Source organism: Bos indicus, chromosome 14 (genome assembly GCF_029378745.1).
Source record: "Bos indicus isolate NIAB-ARS_2022 breed Sahiwal x Tharparkar chromosome 14, NIAB-ARS_B.indTharparkar_mat_pri_1.0, whole genome shotgun sequence".
NCBI classification, from domain to species: Eukaryota; Metazoa; Chordata; class Mammalia; order Artiodactyla; family Bovidae; genus Bos; species Bos indicus.
In genome coordinates, this window is record NC_091773.1 from 42,231,709 (window position 1) to 42,251,709 (window position 20,001).

The 20,001-nt window shown below is 35.5% G+C and overlaps 1 protein-coding gene across 5 annotated transcripts in view; it reads left to right on the top strand.

The window, feature by feature from the left end:
- ZC2HC1A (zinc finger C2HC-type containing 1A) overlaps positions 1-20,001 on the top strand; it is a 209,084-nt gene that overhangs the window by 15,250 nt on the left and 173,833 nt on the right. For all 5 annotated transcript variants that reach the window (XR_011570619.1, XR_011570621.1, XR_011570618.1 and 2 more), the window contains exons 2-7: positions 967-1,040; positions 3,088-3,204; positions 10,026-10,167; positions 12,445-12,593; positions 17,929-18,028; positions 18,650-18,749. Coding sequence is in view for 1 of the 5 variants with exons in the window: in XM_019974022.2 (XP_019829581.1) it covers positions 967-1,040; positions 3,088-3,204; positions 10,026-10,167; positions 12,445-12,593; positions 17,929-18,028; positions 18,650-18,749 (682 nt within the window). In the remaining 4 variants the exon portion in view is untranslated. The remainder of the gene's footprint in view (positions 1-966; positions 1,041-3,087; positions 3,205-10,025; positions 10,168-12,444; positions 12,594-17,928; positions 18,029-18,649; positions 18,750-20,001) is intronic.

Genomic DNA, 20,001 nt, shown 5'->3' on the forward strand with positions numbered 1-20,001 from the left:
TTGAGGAGTCCAGTGTGGGGCTTGGACCCCTTGCTCCCTGGGGAGAACCTCTGCAGTTGTGATTATTCTTGTGTTGGTGGGTAGCCTACCTGAGGGTGTGGGTCTGGACTGCACCGTGTTCCCCACCTCTCCTGCTCGTCTCATTAGAGTTCCTTCTTTTATCTTTAGTTGTGGAAGATTGTTTCTGCTAGTCTTCGGGTTCTCATGATAGCCGCTCTGTAAATAGTTGAAATTTTGTTGTGCTCACAGAAGGAGGTAAACTCAGGATTTTCCTAGTCATCTTCTCTAGCCCACTGTAGCCACCAATGTTATTTTTTAATGCTTTGAAGATAAATATACATTAATCTTCAGATAAATTTTGTTTTTAAACTTTAGTAATTTACAATAGAGACAGCCTGTAATTAATTAAGAGACTATGACAAATTGATTTGGTTAAAGTAGAACAAAACCAGTTTCAGCAGTTTCGGTTTGTTTATTTTTAAATTACAAATTCTGTGTTCAGCATTTGCCTTTTGACCACTGATAACTTTAAGTCTTGTGCATTTTAATTGGTAAAGTTGCTTATTTCAAAGTAACAAAAGACATTTTCACAAGAACTGATTACTTATATTGGAGAAGGAATTGGCAACCCACTCCAGTATTCTTGCCTAGAGAATCCTGTGGACAGAGGAGGAGCCTGGTGGGCTGCTGTCCATAGGGTCTCACAGAGTCGGACACAACTGAAGCGACTTTGCATGCATGCATTGGGGAAGGAAATGGCAGCCCACTCCAGTATTCTTGCCCGGAGAATCCCAGGGACAGAGGAGCCTGGTGGGCTGCCGTCTCTGGGGTCGCACAAAGTTGGACACAACTGTTTTTCGGAAGCAGCAGCAGACCACTTGTATATGAAATTAAGTAAAGACTAAAATTTAGACGTTTAACAGTAAGAGCCATTGAATATTTTGACTACATTCTTTTCTGTTCTAGAAAATGGAAGTGTCCAAGTTGGAGAATTGTTACCTTGCAAGATTTGTGGAAGAACATTCTTTCCAGTGGCATTGGTGAGTACCTTTTTCCTTTGGTGTTTGATAGAGCTTTAGTGGTTTAATACTTCAGAACAGTGGCAAGATATATAAAGAGATACTGGCTAATGTTCTTTGCTCAAGAGTACCAGTTCCATCTATTCGTTCTTGCAGAGTACTCTCTTTGCTTCAGAGATTGATTGGTCTTTAAAACTCCTCTGTTAGGGTATTAAAGTATTCCTTCCCTTGTGTGGCTGTTGATGAAACCAAAACAAAATACTCTTAGAAATACTCTTTAAAATAATGTATTTAAAGAAGCAGAAGGATATGATGTTTTGGATTTGCTTTAAACCTCAGGACAAAAAGCCGGGGCTTGAGATAGATGAAATAAGATTGTTTAAATGTTGGTAATTATTGAGGCAGGGGATCAGTAAATGGAGCTGATTATACTATTTTATCAGTTCTTATGTATTTTTGAAATATCCCAAAGAAAAAGTATTTTAATTAAAACTGTTCCTAAAACACATTATGCATTCTTTAGAATGCAAATACATTTGTATGCAAATACAAATAGAAGCACATCTTATGTTAATATAAAATATCTAGCTAAATAGAGAATAAGAAAAAAATCAATATATCATATATTCTGTTTTAACTTCAAATATAAATAGGTATTTATGAATATTTTCATTTAGAATGAAGATTTTTCTCTGAGTATGGCTCTGCTGTTTAGAGTTCTGTCACATTTTATTTTACATCCTTACTATTTCCAGTTTTTCTTTAAAGCAGTGAGAAGGAATTACTGATCCAAAATGGCCACCTGACTACAGACTTCTCTTAACAGCTCTTTAATCCTTTCTTCTCCATACTTACTTAAGTAACTTTTTGTTGTCATTGATTCACTGTTTTTCAAACCATTTTCAAAACTTTAAGCTGAGTTTTCACGGGGGTAGGGGGTGGTATATCTTTTTTGGCCCTCATTTATTTAATATTTAAATAATCACTGTCAGTTTGTATATCAGTTTTTGGAGTAGGTGCTACATTCTTTTGATATATACTGCTCAATATGAGGACAGCCATTTCTAGAAAGTTGCCTGTTAACCATGTTTTTTTTCCAATATATAAGAAATTTTGTTCTAATAGTTATAATTATTGCGTTTGTCAGAATGAAATCCGAAAACAAGTGTGTTTTACAACTATGTAAAACAATTGAGTATTGATTTTGTATTGAAAATATTAGAGGCTCTATAACATGGAGTCAAATGGTTCTGTTTCCTATTTTCCTAGATAAAGCTTAATATTTCCAACTTGTTCATTGTTTATCAAAACAGAAAAGAAAAAAGTGCATTTAGTATACTCTCTGTTGTTAGTCAACATGTTTTATTTAGGGGAAGGAGAACTATGATTTATCCAGTTAATTTGAGATCAATTAAGAGAGCTTCCATTGTAATGGCTTTAAATGAGTTGGAAACCATAATTTTAAAAAATTACACATATAAAAGAACTATAGGAATGGACTATAGACTAGATAGCACAAGAAAAATCCTTAATGAGTTTCAGAAAGGGGGAGAGATGATTGTGGAGAAAAGACAGAAACATGACCGACCACCTTGTCTTGTGCTGTCTTAACAAACTACTGTTATGTGAGCTTGAGTAGAGTAAGCCAAACTATTATTATTATGTTAGCTTTTGTAATCCTATTGCTAAAACATTTTCCATTTACATTCCTTTTTCTAGTATCTATTTTCAGGTATTTAGTAATAAAGATAACTTTTTTGCCCCCACTTAAAAGGCTGTGTCTTACATGCATTAGCTTCCGTATTCTTAGCAGTATGAAAACCAGGAGAATATGAAATAACTTGCAATAAAATTTTGGGAGAATATTTATATTTTCTTGTTGTGAGAAGACTTGTAGCATGTTTTATATATATATATATATATATTTAGCTATTTAGTTAAGCAATGTCTTATTTATGCCTTATTATTATTTATCTTCAGGTTTTAAACTGGTCTCTAATGACAATTAAAATTTTATAGTCTTTCTGTAGAAAAGAAAATGATGTGTTGTATTTCTTTATTTGAACAGAAAAAACATGGACCTATTTGCCAGAAAACTGCCACTAAAAAACGGAAGACTTTTGATTCAAGCAGACAAAGAGCTGAAGGAACTGATATTCCAACAGTAAAACCTCTTAAACCTAGGGTAATTCTATGACCTTTTGAATAGTATAAACCTTGCTGCTATGTGTAATGAAAAAAATAATTATCTGTTATGCTAAGATTGAAGAGTAAGCAGAATTCTGTGTCATGTTCTCAGTTTAGAAGTTATCATAAACTTGTTTATTTTGAATTTCAGCAAAAGCTCCCTTTTCCTGTACCAAAAGTACCGAAGTACTGTCCAACTACAGTGAGGTTTTCGTAGCATTGGAGAGTCAGTTCCTGAGCTATAGGCTGGAAATAATTGAAAAGTCTACACATGTTCATTGTAACTCACTGTTCATTACTTTGGCTATAGTTTATGTCTCTGTTACTAGTAGCATAATCCATATAGTATACAAAAGGAAAGCTGTTAATTACAAATGCTTTAGCCTAATAAGTATTATCTTGATTGATTTTTCAGCATTTGTGATCTTAGTATGCCTTCCAGGGAGAAGTTTTATCCATTGCTCAATTGTCCACAAATTGACCACTGTCAGCTTGCTTACTTCTTTGAAACCAAGCAAGGGATCTCCTATGTTAGCTAATCTCTCCTTAATACCACCTGTCATGATATTTTATTTGCTAAGAATAAATCACATAAATACTTTGACTTTTGTTTTGAGAGTCATTTTAGTGTAGTAGTCAAAATTTGAGGCCTGATTTATATATTTTTGAAATAAACTGTTTTCAGTAGTAATAGCTTTTCCTAGTGATCAGATCAGATCAGATCAGTCACTCAGTCTTGTCTGACTCTTTGCGACCCCGTGAATCGCAGCACGCCAGGCCTCCCTATCCATCACCAACTCCCAGAGTTCACTCAGATTCACGTCCATCGAGTAAGTGATGCCATCCAGCCATCTCATCCTCTGGTGTCCCCTTCTCCTCCTGCCCCCAATCCCTCCCAGCATCAGAGTCTTTTCCAGTGAGTCAACTCTTCGCATGAGGTGGCCAAAGTACTGGAGTTTCAGCTTTAGCATCATTCCTTCCAAAGAAATCCCAGGACTGAACTCCTTCAGAATGGACTGGTTAGATCTCCTTGCAGTCCAAGGGACTCTCAAGAGTCTTCTCCAACACCACAGTTCAAAAGCATCAATTCTTCAGTGCTCAGCCTTCTTCACAGTCCAACTCTCACATCCATACATGACCATTGGAAAAACCATAGCCTTGACTAGCCGGACCTTTGTTGGCAAAGTAATGTCTCTGCTTTTGAATATGCTATCTAGGTTGGTCATAACTTTCCTTCCAAGGAGTAAGCGTCTTAATTTCATGGCTGCAGTCACCATCTGCAGTGATTTTGGAGCCCAGAAAAATAAAGTCTGACACTGTTTCCACTGTTCCCCCATCTATTTCCCATGAAGTGGTGGGACCGGATGCCATGATCTTCATTTTCTGAATGTTGAGCTTTAAGCCAACTTTTTCACTCTCCACTTTGACTTTCATCAAGAGGCTTTTGAGGTCCTCTTCACTTTCTGCCATAAGGGTGGTGTCATCTGCGTATCTGAGGTTATTGATATTTTTCCCGGCAATCTTGATTCCAGCTTGTGTTTCTTCCAGTCCAGCGTTTCTCATGATGTACTCTATATAAGTTAAATAAACAGGGTGACAATATACAGCCTTGACATACTCCTTTTCCTATTTGGAACCAGTCTGTTGTTCCATGTCCAGTTCTAACTGTTGCTTCCTGACCTGCATACAAATTTCTCAAGAGGCAGATCAGGTGGTCTGGTATTCCCATCTCTTGAAGAATCTTCCACAGTTTATTGTGATCCACACAGTCAAAGGCTTTGGCATAGTCAGTAAAGCAGAAATAGATGTTTTTCTGGAACTCTCTTGCTTTTTCCATGATCCAGCAGATGTTCGCAATTTGATCTCTGGTTCCTCTGCCTTTTCTAAAACCAGCTTGAACATCTGGAAGTTCATGGTTCACATATTGCTGAAGCCTGGCTTGGAGAATTTTGAGCATTACTTTACTAGAGTGTGAGATGAGTGCAATTGTGTGGTAGTTTGAGCATTCTTTGGCATTGCCTTTCTTTGGGATTGGAATGAAAACTGTCCTTTTCCAGCCCTGTGGCCACTGCTGAGTTTTCTAAATTTGCTGGCATATTGAGTGCAGCACTTTCACAGCATCATCTTTCAGGATTTGAAAGAGCTCAACTGGAATTCCATCACCTCCACTAGCTTTGTTCGTAGTGATGCTTTCTAAGGCCCACTTGACTTCACATTCCAGGATGTCTGGCTCTAGGTCAATGATCACACCATCGTGATTATCTGGGTCGTGAAGATCATTTTTGTACAGTTCTTCTGTGTATTCTTGCCATCTCTTCTTAATATCTTCTGCTTCTGTTAGGTCCATACCATTTCTGTCCTTTATTGAGCTCATCTTTGCATGAAATATTCCTTTGGTATCTCTGATTTTCTTTAAGAGATCCCTAGTCTTTCCCATTCTGTTGTTTTCCTCTATTTCTTTGCATTGATCGCTGAAGAAGGCTTTCTTATCTCTTCTTGCTATTCTTTGGAACTCTGCATTCAGATGTTTATATCTTTCCTTTTCTCCTTTGCTTTTCGCTTCTCTTCTTTTCACAGCTATTTGTACGGCCTCCCCCGACAGCCATTTTTCCTTTTTGCATTTCTTTTCTATGGGAATGGTCTTGATCCCTGTCTCCTGTACAATGTCACGAACCTCATTCCATAGTTCATCAGGCACTCTATCTATCAGATTTAGACCCTTAAATCTATTTCTCACTTCCACTGTATACAGGAAAGCATTTCCCTATGGGACAGTTAATCATACTAGTAAAGTCCTTTGATAATAAAAAAGAAGTCAGTTCATCTTTGTTTTTCAGTCTATGAATATTTAAGGGGAGGATGGAGAAGCTTGGACAAGGTTTTATTTAGTTTTCCCTGGTAACCTGCCAGATATGTGATTATGTTAACTTTAATTAGCCTACATAAACTAATTAAATCTTTGGAGGCAGTATAAAGTAGTGAGTTGGAAAGCTGGCTCAACAGTCAGACTGTCCGGATTTACCCCTGGCTTCTGTTTTCTGTAAAATGGTGATAGTAGTTATCTGTCTTGTGGAATTATTAAGGGAATTACATTAAGTTTATCCATCGTGATCTCTCAGTAATTTTGTTTTTTAATTGGAGAACAATTGCTTTACAGTGTTGTATTGGTTTCTGCAATACAACAATACAAATCAGGCATAGTGTGTGTGTGTATATCTCCCCTCACTCTAGAGTCTCCCCTCCCCACAGGGCTGGGCTTCCTGTGTTACACAGCAGCTTCCCACTAGCTCTGTTTACACATGGTAGTGTATATATGTCAGTGCTGCTCTCTCAATTCGTCCCACCCTCTTCTGTGGGTGTAGGGACACCCTACTGTGTCCACAAGTCTGTTATCTGTTCCTGCCCTGCAGGTACGTTCATCAATAACCATTTTTCTAGATCCCATATGTGTGTTAATAAGTGATGTTTGTTTTTCTCTTTCTGACTTCACTCCATGTGTAACAGACTTTAGGTTCATCCACCTCAATTCCACTGACTCACATTCATTATTTTTTGGGGGGGCTGAGTAATATTCCATTGTTTACATATACCACAGCTTCTTTATCCATCCATCTGTAGATGGACATCCAGGTTATTTCTTTAAAGAGGAGGTTTGTATACTTAAAAAAATTAATCTTTAAGAAAAAGCCAAGTAAAAACTTACTTTACGATAAGTAGTTTTATTTTCTTGCTCTTTAAAGTGCTGTCCATAGAGCAGTAATAGTAGCACTGTTTTGGAAACTTGTTAGAAATGCAGAATCTCAGGTTCCTCCCAGACATAATAAATTAGAATCTGCATTTTAACAAAATCTTTGAATGAATCATCTGCATATTAATTGGAGAAACAGTGTATTAGAAGATTTTAAACATCATAGTATGGGCTTCCCAGGCACAGTGGTAAAGAGTCCGCCTATCAGTGCAATAGATGCAGGAGATGTAGGTTCCATCCCTGGTTGGGAAGATCTCCTGGAGGAGTAAGTGGCAACCCACTCCAGTATTTTTGTCTGGAGAATCCCATGAACACAGCAGCTTGGCATGCAGCAGTCCATGAGGTCAAGAGTTAGCTGCAACTGAGCACGCGTGGTGTGCTCACAGTGCTCCCATTTTTGGAGAAATTCAGGCTGACTCCAGGGACTACAAACAAAGTATGTCTCTTTCTCCTCTCAAAGTCGCTTTGTCATGTCTGTAGCCATTCCTTCTCCAGGGGATCTTCACAGCCCAGGGGTCAAACCTGGGTCTCCCACATTATAGGCAGTTTCTTGACTGTCTGAGCCACAAGGTTATCTCAGAGCTGCCCAAAGAAACTGAGATCCAGGAGAAACTACCACAGTAGAAGAGCAGGAAGTTGCTGGGGAGCCCATGGCCTAGAATCTGAGAACCTGCCACCTTACAGTTGAGGGGGTCTCCTCACCCTGAAAGGTGACTCCTTAAAGATGAGGGTCTTATCTGAAAGTACATATCCCTTGTTTATCACAGCAGAGGCAGGAACTGGGGTAAGCTGCAGGAACTTGGAATGAGCTGAAAGTGGAATGAGCCTGTCTGAAATTGGACAAAAGCCAGGAGGGAGGAAGTAGGGAGGAGGCACGGAGATTTGAAGAGGTCCAGAGCAGAGGCTCTCAGAAAGCACTAATGGAAAAGATAATACTCTTTCTGAAGGTGAGGGGGCCACTTTAAAGTGTCCTGTGTTTGAAGTGATTAGTGTAAGAATTGAGGGAGTATAGATGGCAGCAGCAGGCCTCCTGGACACGTGTTGATTTAGAGAAGCAGAACAGGAATGTCTGTGTAATCAATTTCGTTGCTTTCATAATGACTAGTTTGAAAGTTATTTTCTTGTTTTCTATTTTTTGAAAGAGTTTTTAAAAGATTGATGCTTTTTCTTCCTTAAATGTCCGCATGTATTTAATAGTAAAGGCAGGCATCTAGGCCAGGGGTTTCCTTTGTGGTTCTTTTAATAATAGAGTCATTAAAAAGAAGTAAAAGGCTATTGTTGTAATGGGATGTAATGTTAATATGCAGAAAGGTTTCATATTTCAACAAACAACTCATTGAAATATAAAAATAATTAAAAGATTCTTAAGAAAGAACAGCACAAAATATAAAATATTTAGGAATTAGTGTTAGTCACTCAGCTGTGTCTGGCTCTTTGTGACCCCAAGGACTGGGGCTCACCAGGCTTCTCTGTCCATGGAATCCTCCAGGCAAGAATACTGGAGTGGATTGCCATTTCCTTCTCCAGTTTAGGAATAAACCTTATAGTAATAAAGGTGGAAAACTTTCACAAAGAATACTTTAAAAAACTACTGAAAGACCCAAACAAACATGTCTTCTAATGGAAATATATCACATTCTTAGGTAAGTAAATCTCAGCTAAATAGAGATTTTAAGTTGTATATGAATGTAATGTTTAATTTTTCCAGTTAAAATGTAGTTTAAAAAAACAAGCTGAATCTAAAGCTCAAATGGAAAAATACACGTGTAAGAATAACCAGAAAAGATTGAGAGAGAAGCACAATAAAGTAGAGTTAACCTTTGTTGTTTAGTCGCTCAGTTGTGTCCAGCTCTTCTGCAACCTCATGAACTGTAGCCTGCCAGGCTTCTCTGTCCATGGGATTTCCCAGGCAAGAATACTGGAGTGGGTTTCTGTTCCTTCTCCAGGGGATCTTCCCAATCCAGGGATTGAACCCACATCTCCTATGGCTCCTGCATTGGCAAGCGGGTTCTTTACCACTGAGCCACCAAGGAAGCCCTTACTGCATATTAAAATATTATAAAATCTCAATATTTAAAAAACGAGTATTGACACATGCAGTTGAAACAGTGGAACACTGCCGCGAATCTCGAACGCGGCAGTTCAGAAATAAGCCCAAATGCCAAACAGAATATGATAAAGGTGTTGTCTCCGTTCAGTAGGGAGAAAAGTCAGTAAAGGATGGTGAGACAGCTGCATAGCTATGTTAGAAAACAAAAAATAAAGTTGAGTCCATATGTCACTCCATACATCAAGATAAATTCCAAATGAAAAAAAGTTTAAAAATCTTAAAAATGAAACCATGAAAGGACTAGGTAGAAACATGGGAAATTTTTATTTTACCTTGGTGTGAGGTTGGACCTTGCTAAGTGACTACAGATATGAAGACAGTAAAAGAAAGAGTAAGTTAAACTGCATTTAAATAAAAATTCTGCATATCAGAGGACACTTAGACAAGGTTAAAAGAGATATATTGTGGCGGAAGGGTGAGGCTAGTCTATTAAAAAAAACTACTTGAAGTTGTTAAAAACAGAAAAAAGGCCAGTAGCCCAATAGATATGTTGACCAGGCTTTATAAACACACCACAGAAAAGGCAATACAAATAATTCATGATGATACAAAAAGATGTTCGTTTTCACTCATTATAGGGAAAAAGCCAATTAAAAACCACAGAAAGAACTGTTTTTCACTTCTCTCATCAGTTAAAAAAAAAACAAAATTTCACTATCATACATTGTTGGAGAAACTATGGGAAAATAGGGAAATACATCCTGAGTGGTGGGTTAAATGTTTGTAACACTGACAGAAGGCAATTTAGCAGTGGCTGACACAATTTACAGTTGTATTTAAAAATTGCATATAAATACAGTTGCCTAAAGTTTCTTTTTAAAATTATAACTTTGGGAAGAAGATCATTTTAAGGACTCCTGATAAGAGAACATTTAAAATATTTTCTTGAGTTTTGTTTTAATATATTAAAAACTGTTTTTGAAAACTAGTTTTTGTTTTTTTTTTTTTAATTTGTTTACAGCCTGAACCACCAAAGAAGCCATCTAATTGGAGAAGAAAGCATGAAGAGTTCATTGCCACAATAAGAGCAGCTAAAGGCCTTGGTCAAGTGCTGAAAGAGGGTGGCAAACTTCCCCCACCTCCTCCACCGTCTTATGATCCTGGTATATGACATATTTTGACAGAAAGTGTTTATATGGGGACAAAATATTGATAGTATTGATAGAATTCTTAAAAATTTTAAGATATTATTGAATTTAATTTATAATAGTTGAACTTGATGAAACATAATCTTGGTAAGTTTCCTATAAAATAATGGTGATAGCCCAGGCATTTAGGCTTATGAAGACATAGCAGTATTCAACATGAAATGCATTATATTTTTATGTCAGTACTTTGATTTAAACTTTTTCTCTCAGTACTTTTTGTAAGGCATTTAATATAATTTAAGAATTATTGTAGTCGTGTAGTGTTAGTCGCTTAGTCGTGTCCAACTCTTTCCAGCTACATGAACTAGAGCCCACCAGGCTCCTCTGTCCATTGGATTCTTCAGGCAAGAATACAGGAGTGGGTGGCCATTTAGTATTTAATATAATTTAAAAATTATTGTAGTAACTATTAAATGTTCCAGGAAAACATTTCAATCATGCATACTGTCAATTGAAATGTAGACATTCAGTAAGATTCAGATAGTTACATTGCTTAGTTCTTTGGTATTGTCTCATCTAGAAAGGGGAATTAAATAATTTGCTTCTGAAAATGTGTTATTCTAGTGGGATAACCACCATATAAACAGATACTACTAAATTTGCCCTAAATTCATGTATTTTTATATTTTCTTCATTTGGTGGGTAAAAGTTGATTGTTTATCCTTACCAAAAGCAAGGCAAGATGCTGGCAACCATATATGAGATAATTGAGATACTGAAAGATTTAAAATAGCACCATTGACGTATTGCCATTGGGTACAGAGTAGCCTCAAGAAGTACTTATTTTAATATAGCAAGTTAGCTGCTTTAAAATTGTGTTAGTATTCTAGATTGGGATTAATTTGTTAGTAAAGGGAAAGTTAGATATGATCCTTTATAACATTTTATTGTAGAAGAGAGGTTGATAAGCAATTTCTATAAAGGGCTTAGGTTAATCCAAAGCCATAAGGTCTCTGTTGCAGCTGCTCCTTTTTGCCACTGTTTGTAGAAATCAGCCACAGAAAATATGTAAATGGCTGTGTTCCAATAAAATTTTATGAAAACATGTTGCAAGCAAGCTGGATTTGGCCCATGGGCCCTTGTTGGCCAATCCTGTTTGAGTCTTAGTAATTAACTTTAATGCTTTGAGTAACTCTGAAATGTTCTATCTGGGTGTGAGTCTCTTCTATTTCTACCTTAATTTTCCCCATGAAACTGAATTCTCTCTTTGTTTTAGAGGTGTTTGTATATTTTATCTGATTGAACCAAAATGGGTATATTTCTCATGTTTGCATAAGTCAATGAGAGAGAGAGAGTGGCAGTTCTTCAGGATAATTTGAACTTTAGAGATTTTTTTATCTCTTAGCCCTAACAAAACAACTTCTTTGTTATTAGAGGTTTTAGATGTCTTTCAGTAGTTAGCAGAACAAATTTCTGAGCTTGAGATAAGTGTAAATTCTAAAAGGCAAACTCCATCTCAAAAAGTAAACCTTTTGAAATAAATTGATTTTTTTTGTGTGACCTTGCTAAGTTATATTTATTTCTTCTCAATATCTCATAGATTTGAAATCTTTTACACTGCTACAAAATTTGTTTTTTTCTGGGATAACTTTAAGATTTAATTTTATAAGAAATTTTGTTTATAATGTGCATTACATTTGGGAAGCATATTTAATCTTTGAAGCATTTGCTGTTTCTTAAACTTGAATTAATTATGTTAATGAGATATATTTTTATCACTTGTTCCATCTGTTGGGACCTCTAAAGAAAATAAAACTGTATAAAGTCTTTTACATTATTTCTTGACAGCTTTCATCTAACCAAAATTAAAGATTTTAACAGATGAGCCCAATTTTTAAAGTATATTTTTAATGTAATGTGTTATTACTACTTAACCTAGTCTACCATATAAAAAAGATATGAAGATATGTATGATGAAAACATATAGTATTATAGAGGCAAAAATGAATTAACATTTTTCCTTATTTTTTTGTAGTGAGGATTTATTGTTTTTCACCCCTCAAATTTGATTCTAAGCTGGAAGAAAATTGTGATGTAGCATGTGCTAGCAGACTTTTTTTCTTAAATGTCTTTACTAAGTTCTGATAAGTCAGGTTGGGTAGTTATAAAGAAACAAGTTTTTGCTTCGCAAACAGGGTGTATATGTCTTAAGTTAGTGTTTATAAAACTTATAATTCTTTATGTCTCATTTCAAGTATTTTGTTACTAATCTGTTTCTTTTTTCTATTTTAGACTATATTCAGTGTCCATATTGCCAGAGAAGATTTAATGAAAATGCAGCTGATAGACATATAAATTTCTGTAAAGAACAGGCAGCACGTATTAGTAATAAAGGCAAATTTTCTACTGATACCAAAGGAAAATCAACCTCTCGGACACAGGTAATCCTTGTAATCATTCCTGCAAATAAATAACAAGGTGATTTAAGTTCACGGTTTTGTGTTTGTTCTTTACAGAACGTTTAACTACAGTTTTCTCACCTGCTAAAATTTATATATTAATGTTACAAAGATTTAGTAAGAAATTTGAATGGCTATTTGAGAACAAAATTTGAAGTAGACTTGATTTAAAGAGGTATTAGGGAAAAATGGAGAAAGGGTTAAAAATCACTACAGCAGATTCAGAGGAAACTAGAGGGGTTAGATGGAGAAGGAAATGGCAACCCACTCCAGTATTCTTGCCTGGAGAATCCCATGGACGGGGGAGCCTGGTGGGCTGCCGTCTATGGGGTCACACAGAGTCGGACGTGACTGAAGTGACTTAGCAGCAGCAGAGGGGTTAGATGAGTGAGAAATTGGCAGTAAAAATTCATGTTTGAAAATCATGTGAATAATGAATATTTTCATGTGATATGTGAGTAACATATTTCAGGAAATGAAAGCATAGGTTCAGATCCAGACTTCTACTTTTGAACTTTTAGGCAAAAGTGACGTTAATATATATGTAAGCCTTTATTTCTTCACCTGTGAAGTAATCTGTGTAACTATTGTGAGAAACAAATGAAATGATGTATGTGAAAGCAGTTAGAGAACCATAAATCATAAGAGAATTTTGTAATGTGTACTTTATTTTTGCACTACTGTTGTTTTCCTTTAAGTATATTGTTACATAAAAACTTAGACAGTATTATGTAGTGGTTTACTGGTGGTTTAGTCGCTAAGTCGTGTCTGAGTGTTGCAACCCCATGGACTGTAGCCTGCCAGACTCTGCTGTAAGCAAATTTTATGTTTCACAAAGCTTTCATTTGTTAACTTTTCTTTTGGACTGTAAATTTAGCAAATGGGAATAATCAAATTCACTTATCTTGTTACTTATGAATAAAATATTGGATTAAAAGATCCCATTGCAATTGAGACCTCCTTGAGAGAATCCTGCTATTGAATTTCTGTAAATATTTTTGGAAATAGAGCATATGATTGTTATCATCATCATTGTGGGGAAAGAACAGCAAGGAAACCTCATTTTGAAGAATTTCCAAAACAGATGGCAAACAAAGTATATCTTTTAAACAGTTTAAGAACACCCAACAAGATCTTTAAGAATAAAATAGAAGAGTAAAGGACATATAATAAGATGAGTTTATTTCAACACTGTGGTGCCAAATGATTCATACATGTAAAATCCAGGTAGTTTTTAGTTTGCACCTTAAATTTTCAGTTCTGATTCCATGCTCAGTCATATATATTTATTTCAGTCTAATTCTATATTTTCTCATCTGTGTTCACTCATTTTTGAGTAACACTGTACCAAGTACTGGATCTATATTAGTAAACTAAGTAGAATACTTTTCCTAAAAATGCTTAAATGCTTCCTTATCATATTTATCAACTGTAATCTGGCCTTATTGCAGCCCACTACAAATACAGTAAAGATCAGGTTCTTGTAGTTAAAGAAAAAGTTCTACCATTTAAGCTTTCATAATTCTTCTTCATTAGGAATTTTATCAAATTCAAGCATGGTTGTATTAACATAGACCCATGAAGACATAGCAGACCAAATAATGTTATCTAATGTATGCTAAATTACATATTGTTATTTAAAAAAACAAATTAAATAACCCATGCATAATTTAGATGCTGTATCAGATTAGGTTAGGTTGAGTTACCTTATGAGTTTCAAGCAACACAGTAAATATTTTGTGTTTAGGAATTTTCAGTATTCTGATTGATTCTTACTTACCCTACTTTTAAAGTAGTGAAGTTTTAAGTCTGAAAATGTGCCATTCAATTGTTAATAATGTTTTCTGATTATTAAAGGGCTTTCTATTCTCTATGGAAAATTAAGTATACATGTATATATTTTAAAAGTTATCACCATAGTTAATATTTAAATATTTGTCTCTAAGCTCTTATCTTTTACAACACTTTTATTCTGACTTTTTTCTTATAGTTTTCCCATTATTTTTTTTTTGGTAAATTATATGCAGAAAAAAATGCACAACACATAAATTCATGTGTAACCACAGGAACATTGAGAAATAGACTATTCTTAGTCTTACAAAAGCCTCACTGCACTATTTCAGTCCCAGAATGTAATGTTCTGTCACTCTCAGCCCCGAGCATCCATGAAGTAGTCACTATTTTGATTTTACATAAAATCAATTTTGGCCTTTATTTATAGTCTCCAGACCATGATGTTATTTTTATCTGTGATAGCTTTATAAATATTTTTCTTAAAGTCTAGTTGGTTTCCAGCTTGTAGCTCATCCAGCCTGGGATTTCTCATGACTTCTCATTTTTCATGATGTAGGTTAAACAAACAGGGCGACAGCAGACAGCCCTGTTGTACTTTCTCGATCTTGAACCAATCCACACAGGGTACTAACTGTTGCTTCTTGACCTGCATACAGGTTTCTCAGGAGACAGATAAGATGGTTTGGTATTCCCATCTGTAAGAGCTTTCCACAGTTTGTCATGATTCACACAATCAAAGGCTTTAGTGTAGTCAGTGAACAGAGAGATGTTTTTCTGAAATTCCCTTGCTTTCTTGATAATCCAGTGAATGTTGGCAGTTTGGTCTCTAGTTCTTCTTCCTTTCCTAAACTCAGCCTGGACATCTGGAAGTTCTTGGTTCATATAATGCTGAAGCTTAGTGTGTAAGATTTTAAGCATGACCTTACTAGCATGGGAGATGAGTGTCATTGTCCAGTGGTTAGCTCATCCAAGTGGGATGAGTATTAACCTTTTCCAGTTCTGTGGCCACTGCTGGGTCTTCCAGATTTGCTGACATAATGAATGCAACACCTTGATGGTATCATCCTTTACGGTTTTGAATAGTTCTGCTGGAATTTCATCGTATCCACTAGCTTTATTAACAGCAGTTCTAAAGGCCCACTTGACTTCACACTCCAGAATGTCTGGCTCTGGGTGACTAACCGCACCATCATAGTAATCTGGTTCATTAAGATCTTTTTTATACAGTTCTTCCGTGTATTCTTTCCATCTCTTCTTGGTCTCTTCAGCGTCTACTAGGTCTCTACCATTTTTATCCTTTATTGTGCCCATCTTTGGGCTGAATGCTGCCCTGGTCCAAATAAATATATACCTTCTCCCATTTTATCAGAAATGAAAAGTCTTTGTGAACATAAATATTTTACCAAGGAAATGTATTAGGTTTGTGATCTGTATAAAAACATATGAAATAATCACCTCCTTAATACATGGTAAATGAAACACATATTGATATAACTGTAAAAATAGATTTTGTTATTCTGATCATTAAAATGAATTTATGCGAAATCATTGCTGCTGCTGCTGCTGTTGCTGCTAAAGTCATCCTGAATGCCTAGCAGTAGAATTTCAGCTTGATGTGTAGAACAGATAAAATATAGCTCATTAAGGAAGGAGTCATATTATCTAGGTCAGGGGAACAGCCAGTTACTGAGAGATATATGAGTATGTTTTAAACAAGAGGCATTCAGAGTAGTATGAGGAGTCAGTAAGGAAACTACCCTGACTTGTTCTGGTTGAAAGTAATAGGAAATACTGTAGGAGATAGATACAGTTGGGCTAGGTTCTCATCATCTCAGAAAATCTGACCAAAAAACTGAGTAAAATAATAGGCGGTTTAATACAGAGCAGAAAAACAAAGCACTTTTTGAAGGAGATTCTGCCTTTTTCTGTTTATAAGCCATTAAGTTAATATAGAGATTCCTAATATATACATAAAAATCTTTATTCCCAGTATATAATGCTGCTGGGGCTCTTCCTGCCTAATACTTGACCTCTCATTGTATATTGTTCTCTGTTTTGATAATTAGCAAAATGTAAATGAGTCACCAGTCCTGTTTCTTAATCCAATTTTATTGACCATATTTTTAGTAGGCATGCCTCTAATATTTTGACAAGTCTTTGTTAGGTCTTGTTTTCCATAGTGTTTTAAAATCTTTCCTAATGTATTCAGTAATATTGATATTTTCATGAGAAAGACTGATACTACAGGAAATACCTCAGGTTTTCCAAGAAACAGTATATTTATATGGCTCCATATACATTTCCAAAGTCTCCTAGTCATTTTGTTCATTTGACGGACAGTTATTGAAGGTTTTCTAGTTGCCAAGTGGTTAAGAAATTGAAGTTTCTGGCATTATAGTGTCAAATGTGCTTGTTATTTGTGTGTGTGTGTGTGACCCTTTTACAAGATTTATTTTTGTAAAAGGTCAAGTACTGAATTTTGAAGAGTTACAATGTGTGACTTTAATGTTTGTGCTTAGCCAGCAGTTTTTAATAGCAGAGCATCTTAAATTTTATACTGATAATAGGTTATAAATATGATTTGATTTTTAAAAGTTGGGCTTAAAACCGGTTTTTCTCATAAAGTCCTAAGCGTAGGGCTCAAGTACACAGGCAAGCACAATAATCACCTTATAGTTGGCGTACAGGGCTAGTACTAAGACAGTATGAGTCTTAATTCCTGTTCCGTTAAGTTGGGTGTAACCCTGGGCAAGTTTACTTCTTGATATTGGAGTGGGTGATCAATGAGATGCTTTTATATTCAGTAACAGAGACAATTTTTGTTTAAATAAGAGACAGTAAAACAAACTTGATGGTGATATTTCTCCATAGAGAAAAAAATGAGAATAAATGAGATAAGCTGAAATACCGTTATCTTTTCTCAACCCATATCCCATTCATGGAACATGTTCTGGTGAGGTTAATGAAGAATTAGCTCTTTATTTTCACATTGGGGCAGTAATCCGTTAGACAGCTATTTCAAACTTGTTTAGGTTTCTATGTGCTCTTAGGAATTTTCATCAGTAAGATATGTGCCTGGATTATATATATGAAATACAAAACCATACCAAGGAACATACAAAGAGCTTGACCTTTAAAGCCGTACCACCAAGTGAGCATCTTTGGGCGGTTTTACCTTTTTTCTAATAATATGGTTGGCATTTAAAATCTTAACATTGAGGAATTTTTTTTCCATTTGATCCATTATTGTTTTCTTTGACCTGGGAAAAGTTACTCTTACTCTCTATTTTAGCAGCAGGACATCTGAGCCAAAATTTTAGTATGCCAATTAAGAGAAGGAACATTTCTTGGGAAACTTCTCTTTAAGGTGATATATTTTAACCTGCTCTTTCTAAATTTGGGTAATTTGAGTAGGTGGTAAAACATCTGACTCATTGAAGGAAATGTGTGCTTTTGAAATACTGGTTTGTAATCCATAATCAAAATGTGATATTGATAAAACATTGTGTTTTCATTATTTTAGTATAAGCCGCCTGCACTTAAGAAGTTTAATTCTCCTGGGACCACCTCATCAGGATCATCACGATTACCCCAACCAAGCGGCACTAGCAAAACTGTTGTAGGTAATGAGATCTGTCAAATAACTTGATTTTTTTTTTTTTTAAATATCAGAATCAGTAGAGAAGAAAATGAAGACAGTATTCCGTTTTGGATTATTTAAAACTAGGTTTATTAGGAGTTGATGTGGAAGATAAGTAATTATTTTGGGTAAAAATAGAGTAACTTTCAGTAGCTTCTACTTTTAGATGTTCTGTAGTCCTTTTTTAGCCTAAATGTCTGCCCTCAAGGTAGTTACTGATATATCATCTCTTCAGAGTAGTCAACCAAGGTCCTTTTCTTGATTCTTTGTCCACAGTATTTTTTTCCCTTGTTTCTGCCTATACCTGTCTGAACTTTATAATTATCTTTAATAGGCAAATATTTAATGGTTTAAAGAAGATCTTGATTGCTGAAGTGTACCTTCATTTGTATGTAAATTGTAAGAAAGAAGTACAGAAATTAGAAATGAAGGATGCTGTATGTTGTCCCATAAAAATTTTATTTAATTTTTGATTTGATAATTCATTTTGATTTTTTGCCATGAAGATTTATTGCCATGAAAGCATTGTTTTGTCAGATGCTCTGGTTAATGTGATTTTTCTTTTTCAGAGTGTTGTTAAAACTAATACCTTTTTTATTAAAAGGTGCTCCTTCAGGTAAAGTGTCTTCAGTTAGCAGCTCTTCGGGAAACAAACTTCAGACCTTGTCTCCCTCCCATAAAGGGATTCCAGCCCCTCATGTAGGGTAAGTCTACATAGAATTTATATTTTTAGTGATATGTATATTCATATATGCTTGATACTAAGATTTTATTTGTTTAGGTAACATGGGGTCGCACAGAGTCGGACACAACTGAAGTGACTTAGTACACACAAGCACACACACAGTTGGCTTTTTCATTCATCTCAATTTTCTAAGTTTGACTTTTAATATATTGCTGATCAGGAGCTCACATAATGCTCTTGAGAGTCTAAATTAGTATAACCAATTTGGAAGAGGTTCTGGTGGCATTTATCAAGAGCCTTAAACATTCATATTTTCCATTTCATAATTTTACTTCTGAGAATCTAGTCTAAGGAAATTGCTTAAAATACAGTAGACCTTTTATACTAACAATTTTTTTTAAGCATGTATCAGGCACTGTGCTAGATATTTAACATTATTGTTATTAAAACCACCCCGCTGCCATAGGAGGAGAGGATCAGAGAAGCAAAGTAATTTGATCAAAGCCACACAGCTGTCAAAGAGTTGGTAGCATGATACAAATTGACTTCTCTTTGGTGATAAGCATCGGTCTCTTTACATATGGTTTTATTATAATGTAAAAAAAAATAATGTGTAGCTATGTTTGAATATCAAATTGTGAAAATCTACAAAGCAATACTATACAGTCATAAAATATATATAAATTTTAAAAAGATGAGCCTACTGTTATTGGAGAAGTAAAGCAAAGGAGAAAAGGAAAGATGTAAGCATCTGAATGCAGAGTTCCAAAGAATAGCACGAAGAGACAAGAAAACCTTCCTCAGCGATCAATGCAAAGAAATAGAGGAATACAACAGAATGGGAAAGACTAGAGATCTCTTCAAGAACATTAGAGATACCAAGGGAACATTTCATGCAAAGATGGGATCGATAAAGGACAGAAATGGTATGGACCTAACAGAAGCAGAAGATATTAAGAAGAGGTGGCAGGAATACACAGAAGAACTGTACAAAAAAGATTTTCACGGCAAAGATAATCACGATGGTGTGATCACTCACCTAGAGCCAGACATCCTGGAATGTGAAGTCAAGTGGGCCTTAGAAAGCATCACTACGAACAAAGCTAGTGGAGGTGATGGAATTCCAGTTGAGCTCTTTCAAATCCTGAAAGATGATGCTGTGAAAGTGCTGCACTCAATATGCCAGCAAATTTGGAAAACTCAGCAGTGGCCACAGGACTGGCAAAGGTCAGTTTTCATTCCAATCCCAAAGAAAGGCAATGCCAAAAAAT